The sequence below is a fragment of the Fusarium flagelliforme genome, assembly GCF_020744385.1.
Source record: "Fusarium flagelliforme strain FIESC 12 MPI-CAGE-AA-0113 chromosome Unknown B0J16scaffold_8, whole genome shotgun sequence".
NCBI classification, from domain to species: Eukaryota; Fungi; Ascomycota; class Sordariomycetes; order Hypocreales; family Nectriaceae; genus Fusarium; species Fusarium flagelliforme.
In genome coordinates, this window is record NW_025763510.1 from 1,285,472 (window position 1) to 1,303,911 (window position 18,440).

Genomic DNA, 18,440 nt, shown 5'->3' on the forward strand with positions numbered 1-18,440 from the left:
AGGTTGGTACCTAGGTTGGGCGCTCATGTGGGGTGATGGAATTCGGAGTTCATAATTCATGAGGCTGGGACGGAACGGGAAGTCCAAAGTAAGATATGCAGCAGGTGATATTCTTAGTAACTACTGAAGATTACATACTCGTCTGTCCCAATTGATTGATGACCCGTTGTTCTAATACCCCAATGTTCTATACATGCGGTGCGCCTTGCCATCAACACCCTCAACCGGCAATGCACGTCTCATGTCGCCCAACAGTTGTTCCTGCACTTCTGGGTCAAATCGATTCCAGATCCTGCGAACCTGGCGCCTCAAACCTGTTCGTGTAGTCCTGAAAATACCAGCAAAAGCTTCAAAAAGGATGGCTGCCTCATCCCATCCAACGAGGTTGTGAACATCGCGGATGAGAGATTCGAAAAAGTCGAGAATCTCAGCCAAGAGCATGTCGGAGCACCCTAGTCCTCGCTCATTGTCGAGAATCACGCACAGGGCATGCATCATGCCCGCCCAGCGATTTACTGCAAAGTCGCGAGATGGGTCATCTTCAATCTCCAGCTCGGCTGCTCCAAACATGTCGATAACCCCAGTCCGGGAATAGTCTTGGAGATGGCGGAATAGAAAGTACAATGCTTGATGGATAATATGCGGCGGATGGGCTGCCATGTCTTGAGGTATGAAGAAACTGCCTAGCTGGAGGGTTCCTCGCCTCACTGCATTTCTGGTCCGGGGTAAGGATGTGAACAAGACGTTCTGATTGATGCTGAATCGTTCTCCAGCTTGTCCAAATCTGCCACCTGGGGCTTCGAGATCATACAGTTGTACGACGATGTTGTTCTGTCTTCTATCTCGGACTCTTGCTGCACTTCTGAGTGACGGATTATTGTCTCGTCTTGGAGGCCGAGGTCTAGGCAGTGGATCGTTATAGTCTCCCATGTCTGCAGGCGTATCGTAGACAGCGTTACGAAATATGGTCTCCTGAGGCTCGCGCCCTGTTGAGGTGTATCGTGACCTTGTACTCTGGCGATAATAACTCCGCCAGTACATGCTACGGAAATAGATGTCTGCGATCAAGGTGGCTCTGCAAGCGCAATATCTGGGAGTATACTGCTGGCATTGGGCATCTTATAGTCATTTGGATTTATGGTCAACGGCCTGGTCAGGTTTGTCGTAAATGATTGTCATGAAAGCACCATGGATCATCTGAGCAGCGCAATCAAGTCATGGCACAAGTTTGGATGAATTTTCAAACGCATGTACTTCCAGCAGCGTTCGATTGCTATAATTCTCGTTAAGCTGCATCTAACGACTTGTAAGTACCTATGAAGGTGACAGAAAACACGCGAAGCTATAGGGTGTTTGACTCGGTAAACGTGTGTTTCGTTCTTGATCATTTGGCACTGCTGTAACACAATTGTTAATAAATACAAGCGTAAAATCTGCAAAACAAAACAATCAATTGCCCAGGATAAATATGATTATAAATTCTTACTCATATCGCAACCATCGGCTTCGTGCCGAGTCCGGCGAACCATACGAGAAAGTTACCTGAAGTTTCAGGCACAAGAATCAGGCGACCACTGAACAAACATCCCCCACCAACTGCAGGCTTACACTCTCACTCTCACTCTCTCGTATTCTTCTAGTGATACCAATTTCCACTATCTTTTTTATCGACCCGGTATCTAGTTTTTTCATTTTGGAATAATTATCGATCATTATTTATTCATTCTTATCAATTAGACTTTAAATGCCAAATGGCATCGTGTTAGTGTTACTCTATTACCATCACTTCCATTCTATGCCTCCGATATCTTCTGCCTCATCCTTGGTACAAGTGACTCTGTGGTCCGCATCTGCCTTGCCGGACAAGTATAAGTATCCCGTCTCCTCCCCTCATATGTCTTGTCCAGTATGCTCAACAGCACTCGTCCTCCTTCCCCTCCCATTATACACTCCAATTCACCCCAGACCATCCTACCTCTCATAACAAGACCACTCTATCATCTGTCATCTGCCTCATCTATACTTGCACCATCATATCAACCATCGTGACCCTCTCATTGCCATCATTGTTGTTTCATGTACGTCCGAGCTGCTGTTGCCCATGATGCTCGATCTCCCCTCAGCCTTTGATGCTGACGTTGGGCACAATGTGGAATACAATATTCGTGACCTTGGCACTCGTTCCGTTACTCTCTTCCCTGCACAAGCCCAGGTCAAGCGGGACATCAAGGATGTGCCTTTGAAGGTTAGTGGAGCTCATATGGCCAATCTCTCTGCTTACTCACACCATGCTAGCCTGGTATCAACGAAATCTCCATCGTCGGTCTGAGTCCTACCATTGACAAGCACTCTGTCATGGTTGAAGGAAGCGGCGCTGCTACCATTACTGGTATAAGTGTCGAATACCTACCCAACCGTGAGATATTTGACGAAGTTTACCCTGACTCGGATGATGACGATGATGATGATGATTTCGAAAGCGGAGATGGTGACCAAGACGATGAGGAGCCATCAGATGAACCGCAGAGCCAGACTCTGTTGGAAGTCAAGATGAAGCTTATTGAGCTTCAGGACGAACGTCAGATGGCCAGGGAGATTGTGGGCAATGCCGATAATCGTATCAAGATTCTCGACGTGTTTTCAAATTCTCTCGACAAGAGAGAGGGCGTTAACATTAGTGAGATGCTCGAAGTCTATCAGAAAGAGCACACCAAGGCTTTTGAAGAGCGCTTGGTTGGTGTGCAGCACGAGAGACAGCTTACAGAAGCGATCGCCAATGCCACCAAGGAACATTCACGCCTGGCTCGACTTGCAGAGAAGGCCCGGGCAAAAGAAAATAAGAGCAAGGCCAAGATCCAGAAAGCTGCAAGGAAGAAGCAAGAGCAGCGCAAGAAACGACTTGAGGAGCGTCGCAACGAAAAACAACGCATTCGTGATGAACGAGCTCGATGCTGGCCTCGATATTGCTACACCGTACACATCCAGCTCGAAGTGCACCCGTCTTATACGCCGGCCTCGTCTCGTCGAGAGTCCACGTCTAGTGAGTTTGACCTTGCCCAACGGCCCCGAAGTAAGACTGTTGAGAGGGAAGACATATCCTCATGCCACCTCATTCTGTCGTATGTGACGGACTCGGCTTTCTGGACTCCGAGTTATGATATGCAGCTGTCAACCGTTAACTCTATGGGTACCCTATGCTTTGATGCTGGTCTTCACAATACCACGTCCGAGACTTGGGAGAATTGCAAGATCACCTTGTCCACCTCCCAAGCTTCATCTTCGAGTCTCGATGAGTCGCATCCTGTCCTCACACCCTGGCGTATCAAGCTGGGTAACAGGAGCTCGGAGCATGGTTCTAGCGATGTTCTTGAGAGCAATGCAGAGCGTCAACAAAAGGCCTTTCCTCGCAACAAGGGGTTAAAGCCGCCGCAGAGCCACTCCAGACGAGTAGCTTTCGGTATTGGTGGGAATGCGTTGGAAGACTATCAGATGCAGCTGATGTTACTCGAGCAACAGAATAAGAAACGATCTATGATGGCCAGGCAGGAGCATAGCGGTGCGCCTACATTACCGCCTTCCTTACCACCAAATCCAGCCAGGTCGGCAATGCTAGCGAATCAAATACAAGAAAGTCAACAGGCAATAGATCAACGCCAGATACAACAACAGCAGCAGCAGCAGATGCAACAGAAAGCTCAAACTGTCCAACCACAGCAGGTGCTACAACAGCAAGGGGATTTGGTTGATTTCGACTTTGACCAGTTCTTACATGAGCCCAATCAAGATGCAGGAGCACCGGAAGCTCAGCCCTCTATCGACTTCCAAAATTCACTGGTTGAAGAGACGGGCTTCACAACAACGTTCGATCTACCTGGTCTTAAGACCCTGGTGCCCAAGTTCACAGTATCGAAGCAGCGTGTCGCTCGTCTGCAGTTCACCAATGTCCAGTTCAGCCACACTATTGTAGCAAAATATCAGCCAGTTGCATATCTAAAGGCTAAGCTCAAGAACACCAGCAAACTTACCCTCTTCCCCGGACCAGCAAGCTTGACACTTGATGGTAGCTTCATGGGACAGACTAAGATCCCTCAATGTAGCTCTGGTGGGAGATTTACTCTCGGTCTGGGCGTTGACTCATCGATCAAAGTCATATATCCCAAACCCGATGTTCGAAGAAGCACGAGCGGCATGTTCAACAAGGAAGACAGCTCTGTCTACGTCCGTACTGTTACGGTGCACAACACCCGCATCACTGCTGAGAAACCCGTCAATCTGTTGGTTCAGGATCAAATTCCCGTTTCCGAGGATGACCGTTTGCGTGTCGAGCTGTCGACTCCTCGTGGGCTTACAGCCGAGGGACCTAGTCAACCAGCTGGGGCTCCTGGGCGTGAGTCGGCAGAGGATAAGGATTGGGGCAAGGCAACAGCATCCCTGAAGAAGTACGGACAGATTTCATGGGATGTTTCGCTGAATGCGGGCAAAGCGGTCAAGTTGCGTCTCGAGTATGCTGTTTCGATGCCCAGTGGTGATGTAGCGAAGGAGTGTTGATATGTAAGACTGTAAGTTGGAAACGATCATTCAAGGATGGCAATGGGTTCTCAAGGTTGAGAGTAATTAGTTCGGAGGGACCTTTGTCTAGGTAGATATTCTTGGTTTCTTTCACGTTTCTTATTCACGACCTTCTCCTTGTGTGATATTTCTCTTCTGCGTTAATTCCTCATTTATTTCTTAACGTGATGAATTGTAGAGCAAACACTCGCCGTGATCCAAGGGCCTTCCACCCAAATAACACCACGACAATAATGTGACATACAAGTATAGACGAGAAACTATGTAAATTATCTAGAATGTTCGTTTTGTCTTTACGTCAAGTCAGTTGCTTTTCTGCATCGCAGTCAGTGCCACAAATATTGTTTTGGGAAGTAAACATTTATGAAGTATTTGATTACTTTCCAATGTATCTATTATGTCGAATGACGGAAAAAGAGTCAATTGTCATCAACGACACAGGCCACATGTTTTCATGACTCTTTGCCGATAGAGTCAGACGGTCGTTACTCAATACCATTCTACCCTGTATCTCTAAAGTCCAAAAGTGGGCCGATACTGCCCTGTGATTGACATGTGTGGTCTGAGAAACCCAAATTACGGATATTCGAAACGAGAGCATTGACTCAGAGTATTTGCCGAAGCGATTATAAGAGATATACTTTCTTGAGAATAACTGTGAGGTTGTAACTCCTCTTGGCTTTGTATTGCACTTGTTCTGTGTCCAGCAACCAACCTACTAACTTACACCTTGACCCTCTAAATTGCCCCTCCATGTTTAGGTAGGTAGTCAGGTGATCCGTAAACTGCCCCTCCCCCTCCTTCTTGGGCTATCAACACCGATAAAAAAATCCACCATCAGGCCCAACAAGACCGAACGAATAAAGCAGCACCGTATATCGCAAAGATGCTGGACATTGAGGATTTCATTGAGGAGCGCGGTGGAAACCCTGAGAAAATTCGGGAGAGCCAGCGTCGCCGACATGCTCCCGTAGAGCTGGTTGACGAGGTTATTGCCCTCTGGCAAGATGCGCGAAAGAGTGAGTCACGGAATAACTTCACAGTCACTTCAAACGATGCAGTACTAACGTTTTTCAAGCCCAGTACGGAGTCACCCAGATTGGCACAGAAATGAACGGCGTTCAAAAGGAGATTGGACTTAAGAAGAGGGCCAAGGAGGATGCGACCGACCTGCTCAAGAAGAAGGAGGAGTTGGCAGAGAAGAAGAAGATCCAGGAGGAGCTTGCTGCAGCCAAGAACGCTGAGCTCAAGGTCAAGGCCAAGCTCGTCGGAAACTACGTCCACGACTCCGTTCACGTCAGCGACAACGAGGATAACAACACCATCGAGAGAACATGGGCGCCCGAGATCTTCGACAAGTCCAAGCAGGCCGCTCTCTCCCACCACGATGTGCTCCTGCGACTTGGAGGATACGACCCCGTCCGAGGTGTCAAGCTAGTAGGCCACCGAGGCTACTGCTTGACTGGCTACGGAATGTTCTTGTGAGTTGATAAGATGAAAGACAACCAATGTTGTTCTAACGTTGACAGGAACCTGGCCCTCGTCAACTATGCCACCCACTTCCTCTTCGGCAAGGGTATGTGACGCTCGATCTTGAGCCAGCTACCGCCCGCTAACGATTTTGCGCATAGGTTACACCCCTAACCAGCCCCCTTTCATGCTCAACCGCGACCAGATGGCCAAGACCGCCCAGCTCTCCCAATTCGACGAAGAGCTGTACCGTGTCTCTGAAGGCCCTACACCCTCCGAGTCCGATCGATACCTGATCGCCACCAGCGAGCAGCCCCTTTCCGCCCTCCACGCCGAAGAGTGGATTCAGCCTGCTGAGCTCCCCATCAAGTACTGTGGTTACAGTACTTGCTTCCGAAAGGAGGCTGGCAGCCACGGTCGTGATGCTTGGGGTGTGTTCCGTGTTCACCAGTTCGAGAAGGTTGAGCAGTTCGTCCTCTGTGGCCCCGATGACAGCTGGGACCAGTTCGACCAAATGATGGCCAACTCCGAGGAGTTCTACAAGTCCCTCGGCCTTCCCTACCAGGTTGTTGGTATTGTCACAGGTGCTCTGAACAACGCTGCTGCCAAGAAGTACGATTTGGAGGCTTGGTTCCCCTTCCAGAAGGAGTACAAGGAGCTTGTTTCATGCTCCAACTGCACAGACTACCAGACACGAGAGCTCGAGATTCGCCATGGTGCCAAGAAGGGCAAGCAGATTGTTGGTGGTGGTAAGAAGGAGTACGTCCACGCTCTGAACGCTGTAAGTCTTGTCCCAACATTCCTGTGCGCGTTAATCGACATGCTAATCGGCATTCTCAGACACTCTGTGCTACTGAGAGAACATTGTGCTGTATTCTCGAGAACTACCAAACCGAGGATGGTCTGGTTGTACCCGAGGTGCTGCGAAAGTACATCCCTGGTGAGCCCGAGTTCCTGCCTTTCGTCAAGGAGGCCCCCAAGGAAGCCGAGAAGACCGAGAAGAAGGATGCTGGTAAGAAGGAAAAGACACTCCCTGTGCGCGAGACCAAGGCCTAAACGAAACCATTTAGCAAGATGATATGGTATGCTATAGAGGAAGAAAAAAGTCGGCACTTTTGTTGATGATACAGTGTATGACGAATTGATGGAAGAAATGAATAAAAGAATCAAGGACAGCTGAACTGTGTGACAGTGTGTCTGTACGACTTAACCATTGAGAACAACATGAACTTTTACATGAACCAGAAGCTGTAGCTGTAGGTAGCGGAGTATAGCTCCATAGCAATGGGATACGAAGACGCGAGTTCGGAGTACGGGCTACGAATCATCCGAAGAGTTTCGGCACGGTACATGTTGGGTAAAAGCGGCAAGCGGCGAGTGCTAACTATACGGATCGTCGAGCTCGTTCCCCGCCCCCTGTCAGAACGTCACGGCCGTCTCCGATCAAGACGGAGGTGGGTACCGTTTTGGTGATTGACTTGCCGGCATCGCAGTTGGAGCATCCAACGGTAAGTCTGTGTGCTATCGCCAAGAGGTCAAAGTTGTCGGTTATTGCAACGGTTTTAGTGTATATATGTGGGAGTGCAAATGTAGATGATTGCCATGACACGAGACAGACTGTTGCTATGAGGACAACTTGATCGTCTCATTCCAAGGCAACACCGGTTATTGTCGAACAAAACGCGGTACTGTGTCGCCGTAGACAATAAAACACTGTACTCAACTCGGAAACGGCCCCACCGTAAATCTTCTGCCGGACGCGTCTCCTTTTCATGAGGACAACAGGAGTTGAAGACGTGTCTGTGAAGTTGTAGGCCAGTGCGGCGAGCTCAAACAACATTTTTCGTTCAAAGGCGAGTGCATTGATAGGAACGACTGACCATAGGCTCTGGAAGCAGGAAATTGCAGCCTTGTGTTGGGTCCAGAGATGGGATAGAATGGCGCCGGGCGGAGGTTGAGGATGCAGTTCCGACAAGACCTGGACCATGTCCCGGCCGCTCAATACCATCCGAAAGTGTCATAGGACATGCCAATAATGGGAGATGAGGTGATTCGTACAGCACATTCAAGCAGGTATTCGCTTTCAGATGAGCATGAATAAATTGATCGAAGAGAGGCACACATGATTGCAACACTAAACATTGAAGCTTCTCAATGGTCGGACCACAATCTCAACATGAAGTTGGCGTGCGGAGCTGGTTGATTGGGAGGGGAAGAAGAAATCAGCGGGCGACACCGATGGCCCCTCTATTTCGGATCATCATTTACCGGGCCGGAGTTTAGGGAGCGAATATGGAGACCACACAAAAAGCAGAATATTTGAAGCCAGACGACCATTGCAATTGCATGAATACGATTGCTAGCAGAGACTGCCGACCACAGAGTAGAACATCGAAAGATGATGGATAGTGAGGCTCTGAAGCTCTAGCCTTAGTGACCACTACAACCAATCTAAGAGGGGCCAAGACAAGCTTGCAGACGGGACGGCGGTTAACTATTCAAGCCACTTGGCAATATTGCTGAGAAAATGAACATAGCTCGTGTTCGGTGGTAGCACAAGCAGGAGCAGGAGCTGGAGGGAGCTTCACATGTCATGGGATATTGACTGCTGTGTGCTGATGCAGACGAAGGGGTGGTGATGTAGTAGGCGTCTTGCCTGTCCTACCAACAGCGAAGGAGAAGGTAATCACAATATTGTACTTGATGGTGTATCGTCGACTTCAGGGCCAGACGGCGCAGTAACTAAAGCCTATGTTTGCCTCACAAACCTAGAGGGGGAATTCTGGCAATTCAATATCTCCAGGACTCGGAGGGCAAAGTGATGGACAAGCCCCAGCCCTGGATAGTGAGACTGCCGGCCTTATTACCCCACCCTTCATCTCCTCCACCGTATCCGTACCTAGTTTGGTCGGCTGTCTCTGACTTGAAATTTCCCGGTCTGTGTGTGTACACTGAGCGTCCGGGGGAACAAGACGGCGGTGAATGGGAGGAGGAACCTCGGACGGTTCGGCCTGGGTGGGAGCAAAAGCAAAAAGAAGCAACGCCCCGGCGACGGCACTCATCGCCACTATTTCTTTTCACAGGGTTCATAACGCTTGGCAAATTTAATACTGTGAAAAGACAGTAACCTTAAGAACCATCTCGTGATGATAGCAAAATGTTGATGGATTTTGCTTGCTCTACTCCGACGTTACCGATTGCCCCGGATATACCGATGCCGGGGGTGCGATTCTCTTGCCCCGGTTTCTGTATGACATAGATTGTTGCTAGCAACCGAGAATAAAGCGTCTTGCAGGAATGATTCTGCTGACGCCGCCACTGCGGTTGCATCAATCAATCAAGCTGTCATGTCACTCTAAGTAGGCTTGTGCTCACGCGTCTGGGGAGTCCGGGGATGGATGAAACCTCGCGACAATTTCATGCGTCGACCTGCGCCTGCATCTAGGCCACCTTCACCTCGACCACTTTGTGGCTGGTACGTACCTCGCATGCAAGCAATATCTCTGAGGTTAGCATTTCGCTTGCTTGCTCCTTTCTTTGAGTCGTTGTTGAGTGGTGTCTACCTAGGCCGTACATCGGGACGGCATCCCTCTTGGCCCCACTCATTACCGTTTTAAACGCCGGATGTCGAGGACGGGATGGAAGGATGCCCATCTTGATACAAGGGAACAGACGATATCTGGTCACGAACAGAATCTGAAACCCTCATCGCACTACCAAAGCTTTTGATGAGAGTATAAGGCTATTTATAACATTTGTCGGGCATTCGTTTTGTGGCAGATTTGCACGGCGACTACGGCACTGCGGCCCCCTGATAGCCCGTCCCCGAGGACGCCGTAGCGCCTTGTGCGGGGAGTGAGATGAGCTTCATCCAGTTTCAGGCTTTTGACCAGAGCTTCCAACAGAGCTCTACAGCTTGTTTGTTGATTGTATGCACCTAGTTTGCTAGATATATTCCCCCATACAATGAAGTTATCATGCCAACTTGAACTGGATAATAAGGCATCCTTAGCTTGCTAGAATTAATGGTTACCTTCCATTTGTTTTTCATCCGTGTTTTTTTTTGGGTGCAGTGCCTGAGTACGTACTGACTGGCCCCTAATTTCTGGATTAGACGCCCTGTCGGCTTGCGGCCCACACACCCCCGTGGCCCTCCTCCGTTTCCCGTTCTCCGTCTCCCGTTTCCATTTGCTTTGCGCTGCTTTTTGCTCTGCCTTGTCTTGACTTTGCCCTGGAGCTGCCTTTGTCTTCAGGCTGTCCTGTCCGCCCGGTCACTCTCCCGCCTCTGGTCTTGTTTTTGCCTCGCCTGTCTATCCCCTCCGTTGCCTCCGCCCCTTCTCCTCCTCATTTCCACTCACTCCCATTTTCTGTCACCATACACGAACACGATATTTTTTCTTGCGCTTGGTCTTACTTCTGCCGTTCAGTATCTCAGACCGAGATCGAGTCTTGTTCTTGTTGTTGCCTGGACATTTGACTCTGTGTGTTTTACCTCAGCCGGACTTTACGTGAAGCCTCTCCGACCCAGCCACTGCCCGCTTTAGCCCCCGGCGTCCTCTCTTCTCTCCGATTTAACGGCGCCGCCATTTCGGTTGTTTTCGCCTACCAAAAGGTTGCGCGTACCTGGTAGGCATTTTTTTCCTTTTGAGTCGTTCTACACATTTTCTCAAGCGTTTTTGTTCCTCTCCTCTCTTTTAGACGACGAGAATTTCCCTGTTTTATTTGCACTTTTCTTCTTTTCTTCTGTGATTCCGGTGGTGGTGCTGGTTCTTCAGGCCCGTGTCCGGGTGCCAGAAACATTGGCGGATGAGAGCATAGGAGACAAAAGAACTTAGCCACTTTATGAGAGCTTAGAGCTAGGACTTGGTTCACCTTATTTTGGCATCCAAAGCCTTAGGGGACAATTTCTTTGGTAACCTCCCAAGTTCGCGTGTGGCCTTCCGCCCGGCCTCGCTCGCTCCTTCCTCCCCCCACGGGACCCTCCGGCCTCCTTCCGCTATTTTGACGGAGCCCCGAGAAGACTCTTCCTTCCCTCCCTCACACCACTTGTCTTCCATGCTTTTTTTCACTCCAGCATCTAAAAACTTCAACAGATTTTATCGACACCAATGTCAACATCAATTCGATCTACAGCCCTCAGGGCTGGAGGCGCCTGTGTCAGATGCAGAAAGGGCAAAACGAAGTGCGTTTACGAGAACGGACGCGCACCTTGCAAGAATTGCGCAAAAGGAATGCATGACTGCTATTTACCTTCAGAGAGCATGGCGCATCATCACGGTCAAAGTCCTGCGCGACACGCAAATCCTCATCGTCCTCCTCGCGACAGTCTTCCTGCTGCCGCTCCAGCTGCCGAGACGACGCGACAGCCCGTCGTTGGCGCTCCTGCTGCCCGTCACGTCCAGACAGGATCTGACAAGTACGTTGCGGATTTTTCTTTGTCGTCAAGAATCGCATTCGTCATCTACTCTTATCCCAATAATTTCTCTACGTTATCATCACACACTTCACTGTTGCGGCCACAACGTCTTCCGAGCGGCTGACGGGCATCGCGCACTTCTCTGTCTACCCCGGGTGGATCGGCAGACCAGTCATCCTCGCCTCGCTTCCCTGTCTCGTCTCATCATACTCGCTCTTCAAGCTTCAGCCTGTTCTATTCATCTTGCCATTTTGCCATTCGAATGGCCGGCCTTCAAAAGGTCCTTAGCCGGATCATCACCCCTGTCCTGCCCTGTCCTGTCCCCCAGCTCTCGTTAGCACACCCGCGCCTGCGTCTGTCTGGTTATTCTCCCCGATTGCAACTGGGCCTTGGCTACTCATGCCCGTCCTCCAGCCCCACTTTATCGCCGTCGGCTTACGGCGTGCTCCCGAAATTTACCTTGGCGTCAGGGCATCAGAAGAATTGGCCGTGGAGAGAGCACAATGGATGAAATATTTTGGTCGCTGTATGCTAGCTTGGACTGGCATCTAGACCACTTTATTTCGGTACCCTAGGCCTTCCAGGACGGTTCTTCTGTTGCCCAGTAGCTTGGCCAAAATTTGGTCATTGGAAGCACAGCTGTCTGAGCATGAGACGGGCCGTGCCACCCCCTAGCCTACACCCCGAGTTCACAGCTTGCTATCAGCTATTGAGAGGCCTTTTGCTAACGAATTTTCTATCAGGCTGACTCCCGAATTGATCGCTGAATGCGAGCGCGTTGTGTCAAAGACATTCCCGGCTTGCGTCGCGTTTCACAAACCATCCTTTGTCCAACAGTTAAAGAGCGCATCGCTGGATGCTGCCTTGGTCTATGGTCTTTTGACTTGTGCAGCCCGGTACGTCACCAGTTCCGAACCCTGCCTCCGTAATTCCCTTCCCGTTTGTTTTGGCTGGTTGTGCCATCACGCCGACCGTCGTCTCATTTCCCACCTCGACCTGACTCGCCCATCCGTCCGGCATATGGATCCACACCGATCGGTGGCACCGTCACCGAGTGTTTGACCCTGCGCCAATTTCTCGTTCTGGTGTCCGGGTTTGAGCCGAGGATTCCCGAGTCACGTTTGTCCGCATCCCACAATTCGCCCGTATCCACATTTGAATGCTGTGATGCTTTGAGCTCTCAGCCTGGAAGTTCATCCAATTCAGGACTGTCGCTAATACCTTCTTGCAGGAGCTCACCCAGCCTTATTCGCCGCTATGGAGGACCTACACAGGCTGCGGAGACATTCGCCGCCAAAGCAATGACTCTTATAAACCAAAACCTAGACCATCCTAATCTCGTTCATATTCAAGCATTGTGCTTGATCATTATCCACGAATGGGGCTCACGTAATGCTGTCAGAGCTTATATCTACTTGGGCCAGGCGGCGCGCATGGTTCAGATGTACCGCATCTTGAACAGCCATCATGCATCTCCAGACGCCGACGTTTTCCTGCGCGATGAGTCCCTTCGCCGCACAGTCTGGTTAATTTATATCCTGGATTGCCTTCTTACCAGTACACCAGGACGATATCCTGCACTGTCCCCTCATGATACTGCAGACGTCTCTTTGCCTTGCTCTGATATCAACTTTGCATTTGGCAATGCTGTGTTTGTCAAGACTCTACGCCAGCAGCTCGACCCTACCGCTGTTCCACCTGGTCAGCCTCCGTCCGAGATCGGCGAATTCGGCTACATTGTCCTGGCCTCAACGATTTGGCGCGACGTCGTGTCTATGCTTACAACCACAACACTCGCAAGTTTCCGCGAGGAGGACTGCAACGATCTAATTGCCAAGATTGAGGGCCTTCGAGCTACCCTACCCATGCAATTCGTGGACAAGCCGGGTCAGATCAACCTCCACATGACAATGGGCTCCGGCTATACTTTTGCCATGCTCCACTGCCTGCTCCATTGCGCTACCGTCTTTGTGCATCGAAGACGTTTGTTGCAGGAGGTGACATCGCCTAACTTCAATCTCGAATCGTTCCGCCTCAACGCTCGATGCCATGATATCATTGATCGCCTCTTCACATCTTGCCACGGCACAATCTCGCTGCTCACTGCAGTCGAGGCTGGCTCTGAAAAGGATCATTCGCCCTGTTTCCCGATCTTTATGCTCTTCTCTGCCTTTACCGCCAGTGCTACTGTCGCTTACCTGTCTCTTAAAGGCTTGACACCCCCTAATGCTGTCGAGACAGCCGCGCACATTGTCAAGGATGGTCTACGTTTCATGAGTGATGGGACTGAGAATTGGCCTCTTATGGGCAGTTGGCTGCGACACCTCACCGTTATGCAACGCGTACTCAACAACGATGCCGCGGCTGCTAATGGCAGCACTTCCCTGCGCCATGGTTCCACGTCTCACGGTGCAAGTGGCATGAAGGACGAGATCTCATCTAACGCTGATACAAACCCCGACGCGATGGATTACGACCAGTCGAACCACACAGGCAGCGTTTCAGGCCAGGGCCCTAACCGATCACTTTCGGAGTCAGTCCGTGGCGATAGTGAGCCTCCCGTTGTGCTCGCAAGGCGACCTGGCATCGCGACGATCAACGGCGGTTCAGGAGGGGTATCGACCCCAACAACCTCGCCCCCTCCATCAAACACTTCCCACGGTGCCAGTGCCGTCCCTGATATCAAGCAGCCCAGCCCGGAAATGGCGAACGGAATTGTGCCTGCGCAGGATGGCCAGACTACGAGTCAGGATATGACGGCGCCCGAGTTGTGTCAGGCCTTTGAACGACAACTTCTCGATCTCGACGACCTGGCCGCCTTCATGGGTGGGGGCGTTTAGGAGGACTGATAAGTGGATGAATCTACGAGCGACTTTCGAACGGACTAATGAAGATTATACCTGGACTGTTTTACCTGTTTTTTTTTACTTCGGTTGGTTGTTGTGGCCTATACGCAGACAGAAGTCGTATGTGTTTTATAGGAATACATTGCGAAGGGATACCCTGGAAGGCGTTGGGATGGGAGCCTTTGGTACAAAGAACTCATTGAGCAATAATATATACTTTTCATTTTTAAAAGCTTTTTTATGATCAAATGTGCTCCAAGGCTTAGGGCATCGAAAATGAAGTGATCTAAATACTAATCTAAACTGGCATCAAATGACTAGATTATTTCGTCTATTATGCTCTCGGTAACCAATCCTGCTCATGTCTGCCAACCCCTGTTATCAGAGTCAGATGATAATTGACAGTGATGCCGTTCAATGCAGGATCATAGACGGGACGCGGTACTCTGTGGACCTTGTGCATCTCGGATACTCGGGAATGATACTGCTGTACGAATAACGTGAGGTCAGCTACTGCATCATTTTCTGCACTGCATCTCAACATTCAGCCACTGACGGTTTGTCAGTTTCTAGAAGTCCTGTAGAAGCGTCAGCACGAGGTTAGATTTTGCTTACATTCAAGCTTGACAGGCGGCTTGACACAGTCGTGAAGGGATTGGTTCAGTGCTGGGTATAATGGATCTGCGGGCGTAAGTGATGACTTTGTTTGAGAGAGGCATTTTCTGGGGAAACAAGCTTGTGGACACTAGAGTTGTGGATGGATACTTTATTGATGATATGCGATGCATGTCAACCTGGGGATGGTAGACACGGAGTTGATCTCGTTCTTTTACACATTTAGCATCTGTTCTTATATCCCTTCGCTCAATCTTACTAGAGTACCCTGCTGACTTCTCGTTTCCATTTGTTTCTGGCTATATTCGACTTGAAATGTCTCGATCAAAGTAACGAGTTGAATAGCGCGTGGTCGTGAAGGTGCTGGTGATGTCAATCCGTAGACAAGTTGGCTCCACCTCAGATGCCGGATTGCCGATGCTGCTTACCAGAAGTAGGAAAGCACCGGGCTCCCATCCCCACTTTATCGGCCGCTATGTGCCGGGAATGGAGCGGACAGTGAAAGGACGCTATCCCCAGGTTTTAGAGACAGTCATGGCACGGAGGATGCCTAGCCTACTGTACTTTAAGGTCTTGTAAGTCATGAGAGTCGATGATCAATGAGAGTTACGTCACAGAGAGGATTATGGAAATCCTTATGTAGCTGTAGTTGAAGTATTTACTATCGTGTCAAAGGGAATCTCTCGTCAACGTCTTAGATACCACAGCCAAAAGCCGACAAAAGCCTCCCGTTATGTGATGTAATATTCATTTCAACGACCCTGCACCAACGATGATGCACACAAACAGTACTAATCCCTGTCTTCTGCAACCCAAACACCGAGATCTGCAGCACTATTGCTGAGATGCCGAACAAAAGGAACCGGCTCCGCAAATTGTCTCTACGAATCATAGCCTGCTCTACTCATTGTCACGTCGATATCGTCTAAATATGATAGGCTTGACTGATATTCGCTCGTCGTTCGGAGATAGTTAGGACGGTGCTTTGTAAATGTTGGTTAGTCTGGAGACGAGAATAGTTCGTTCAGTATAGGTATATATAGGAGGGACGCGCTCTTGTGAGGAAGGTCTTTCCTGTCAAACACGCCTGCCTGTTTAGCTACATACCTCCACTTACATTCACATGTTTGTATCTGTTTCAGTAGTTTATCTCTATCACACAGATTCCCGCACTTGCACTCTACAATTGCAGTCTGCGTACATCAACGACTCGCAATCATGACTCAAGACGAGTACAATACTCGAGCGCCACACGAAGGCATGTCGCCCGGCCGATACGTCGCAACACGCTTCTCATCGCTCAAACCTCCAATGCACAATGTGCCGAACCCTATAAAATTACTGCGCATGCTGAACTCCCAGCAATGGGCCTTCTTCTTCGTTGCATTTGTAGCCTGGGTACGTCCACACCTGAGCTAACTTCAACCTCATCTTGGCTTGCAATTGGCTAATCACTGGATATAGACATGGGACGCTTTCGACTTCTTCTCCGTATCACTATCGGTGACAAGTCTTGCCAGAACATTCGATAAATCCAAAACCGACATCACATGGGGCATAACGCTCGTCCTCATGTTCCGATCAGTTGGCTCCATCATCTTCGGTATCGCAAGCGATCGCTACGGTCGAAAATGGCCCTTTGTCATCAACAATCTTCTCTTCATCGTGCTTGAACTTGTAAGTCACAGCCCTGTCAGATCGGCTTGGCAGTCAGATCTACGAGATTTGTCCGAGAGTGAACACTGACGACATTTATCAGGGAACTGGCTTTTGTCAAACCTATCAGCAGTTTTTAGCTTGTAGAGCACTGTTTGGTATCGCCATGGGTGGTCTTTATGGTAATGCTGCTGCTACAGCTCTTGAGGACTGCCCTGAAGAGGCGCGTGGTCTTATGAGTGGTATTCTTCAGCAAGGTGTAGGTGGCACTATTCTTCTTATCGTATCTTATTCACAGCTAACAATGGATTAGTACGCTTTTGGATATCTCCTCTGTGCCGCGTTTGCGCGAGGTCTCGTCGACACAACTTCTCACGACTGGCGCCCTCTATTCTGGTTCGGTGCTTGTCCGCCCGTCCTATTTATTATCTGGCGTCTCATGCTACCCGAGACCCAAGCCTACCAAGAGCGTCAGCGCCTGAGAGCCGAAGCCGGTGCAGACGGAAAGGGAAAAGTATTTATCAAGGAGGGAAAAGTCGCCCTGAAACATCATTGGCTCCTGCTTGTCTATCTCGTTCTTCTCATGGCGGGCTTTAACTTTATGAGCCACGGTAGTCAGGATTTGTATCCTACCATGTTGGAGAACCAACTCAACTTCTCCAAGAACAGAGTCACTGTTACCCAGGTTGTAGCGAATCTGGGTGCTATGACTGGCGGCACAGTTGTCGGTTTCTGCAGTCAATCTGTTGGTCGAAGAATCAGCATTATTGTGTGCTGTATCGTTGGTGGCGCTTTGCTGTACCCTTACACCTTTGTTCGCGACTCTTCGATTATTGCGGCTGCTTTCTTTCAACAATTCTGGTGAGTCTTCATATAGCCAAGTATCACCTTGGTTGCTTGGCCCAATGACTACTAACAATTCTCCAGTGTCCAAGGAGCTTGGGGTGTGATTCCCATTCACTTGATGGAATTGTCTCCTGGTGCATTCCGCACTTTCGTCGTTGGCACATCTTACCAACTCGGTAACCTCGTCTCATCAGCTTCATCCACCATCGAAGCCCGCCTAGGTGAACGCTTTCCCCTTCCTGACAATGCCGAGGGTGAGACTCGATACGATTACGGAAAGGTCATCTGCATTTTCATGGCCTGCGTGTACGTGTATGTGATTGTGTTGACCTTTATCGGTCCCGAGAACCTGAGAGGCAAGTTTGATGTTGCTCACGATTCGGATGCGAAGGAGGCCATGGGTACCCGAGCCATGGATCAGGCGGGTCGTCATGGTAGGTCGATGGATGAGGAGAATGTTCTCAGGGATAGTACGGAAAAGCCTGAGGTCGCACATATGCGAGATTAGAAGGATGGTGTTGTCTGATGGAGGATGCACTGTTGATGTCAGCTTAGATGATTCCAATCAAATATTTGTTGTTATTATTCGTTCTCGTCGTAATTGATTTGTGTTGAATAGTTTATGTTTCTCCATCGCGAATTTGTTACCCGCCTCGGCAGAACGGATCCGTTGCTGGGATCTTTACTGCCAAGTAGGTAACATTATAGTTACATCCCTTTGTCCTGTCCACAGGAATGTTGTTTATTCGGCGGTCTTAGTTAATTCCTCCGCTTTTTCTGGGTCAATAGAACTGAGAAACCGGTAGAGGACTTCCCCGCTTCAACGGTTCCGAATATGGACATATTTTGAAGAGAGCGTTGATGATTCCAAAGCCTTTAAAATATGACCGTTTTTGTAACAATATACAATAAAATAGTTCAAAACTTCGGAGAAAGGTTTCTCAGTTGCTGACACAGCTGAACCTCAACTCTAAAGATTCCAAAGTCAATGGCATCTTTTTCGCATCTCGCTCTCCACTTGG

At 49.6% G+C, this 18,440-nt stretch overlaps 5 protein-coding genes across 5 annotated transcripts; 4 read left to right on the forward strand and 1 right to left on the reverse strand.

Moving 5' to 3' along the window:
* Positions 1-97: 97 nt before the first annotated feature.
* Positions 98-1,089, reverse strand: B0J16DRAFT_350378 (uncharacterized protein). Its single transcript, XM_046129041.1, has one exon. The coding sequence runs from the start codon at positions 1,039-1,041 to the stop codon at positions 172-174; it is 870 nt and encodes a 289-aa protein (XP_045977887.1). The 5' UTR covers positions 1,042-1,089; the 3' UTR covers positions 98-171.
* A 550-nt stretch (positions 1,090-1,639) lies between these two features.
* B0J16DRAFT_350380 (uncharacterized protein) lies at positions 1,640-4,958 on the forward strand. The gene is made up of 2 exons (XM_046129042.1): positions 1,640-2,245; positions 2,296-4,958. Exons 1-2 carry the CDS (start codon positions 2,102-2,104, stop codon positions 4,546-4,548), a joined length of 2,397 nt encoding a protein of 798 aa, XP_045977888.1. The 5' UTR covers positions 1,640-2,101; the 3' UTR covers positions 4,549-4,958.
* Positions 4,959-5,313: 355 nt separating this feature from the next.
* B0J16DRAFT_192802 (uncharacterized protein) lies at positions 5,314-7,209 on the forward strand. Its single transcript, XM_046122823.1, has 5 exons — positions 5,314-5,588; positions 5,648-6,050; positions 6,099-6,145; positions 6,201-6,820; positions 6,880-7,209. Exons 1-5 carry the CDS (start codon positions 5,456-5,458, stop codon positions 7,093-7,095), a joined length of 1,419 nt encoding a protein of 472 aa, XP_045977889.1. The 5' UTR covers positions 5,314-5,455; the 3' UTR covers positions 7,096-7,209.
* Positions 7,210-11,147: 3,938 nt separating this feature from the next.
* Positions 11,148-14,295, forward strand: B0J16DRAFT_358696 (uncharacterized protein; the record flags this gene model as incomplete). Its single annotated transcript, XM_046129603.1, has 3 exons — positions 11,148-11,455; positions 12,199-12,351; positions 12,687-14,295. 3 exons carry the CDS (start codon positions 11,148-11,150, stop codon positions 14,293-14,295), a joined length of 2,070 nt encoding a protein of 689 aa, XP_045977890.1.
* A 1,839-nt stretch (positions 14,296-16,134) lies between these two features.
* On the forward strand, positions 16,135-17,926 carry B0J16DRAFT_276410 (major facilitator superfamily domain-containing protein; the record flags this gene model as incomplete). The annotated part of the gene is made up of 5 exons (XM_046123744.1): positions 16,135-16,314; positions 16,381-16,597; positions 16,653-16,831; positions 16,886-17,433; positions 17,500-17,926. 5 exons carry the CDS (start codon positions 16,135-16,137, stop codon positions 17,924-17,926), a joined length of 1,551 nt encoding a protein of 516 aa, XP_045977891.1.
* Between the last annotated feature and the right edge of the window lie 514 nt (positions 17,927-18,440).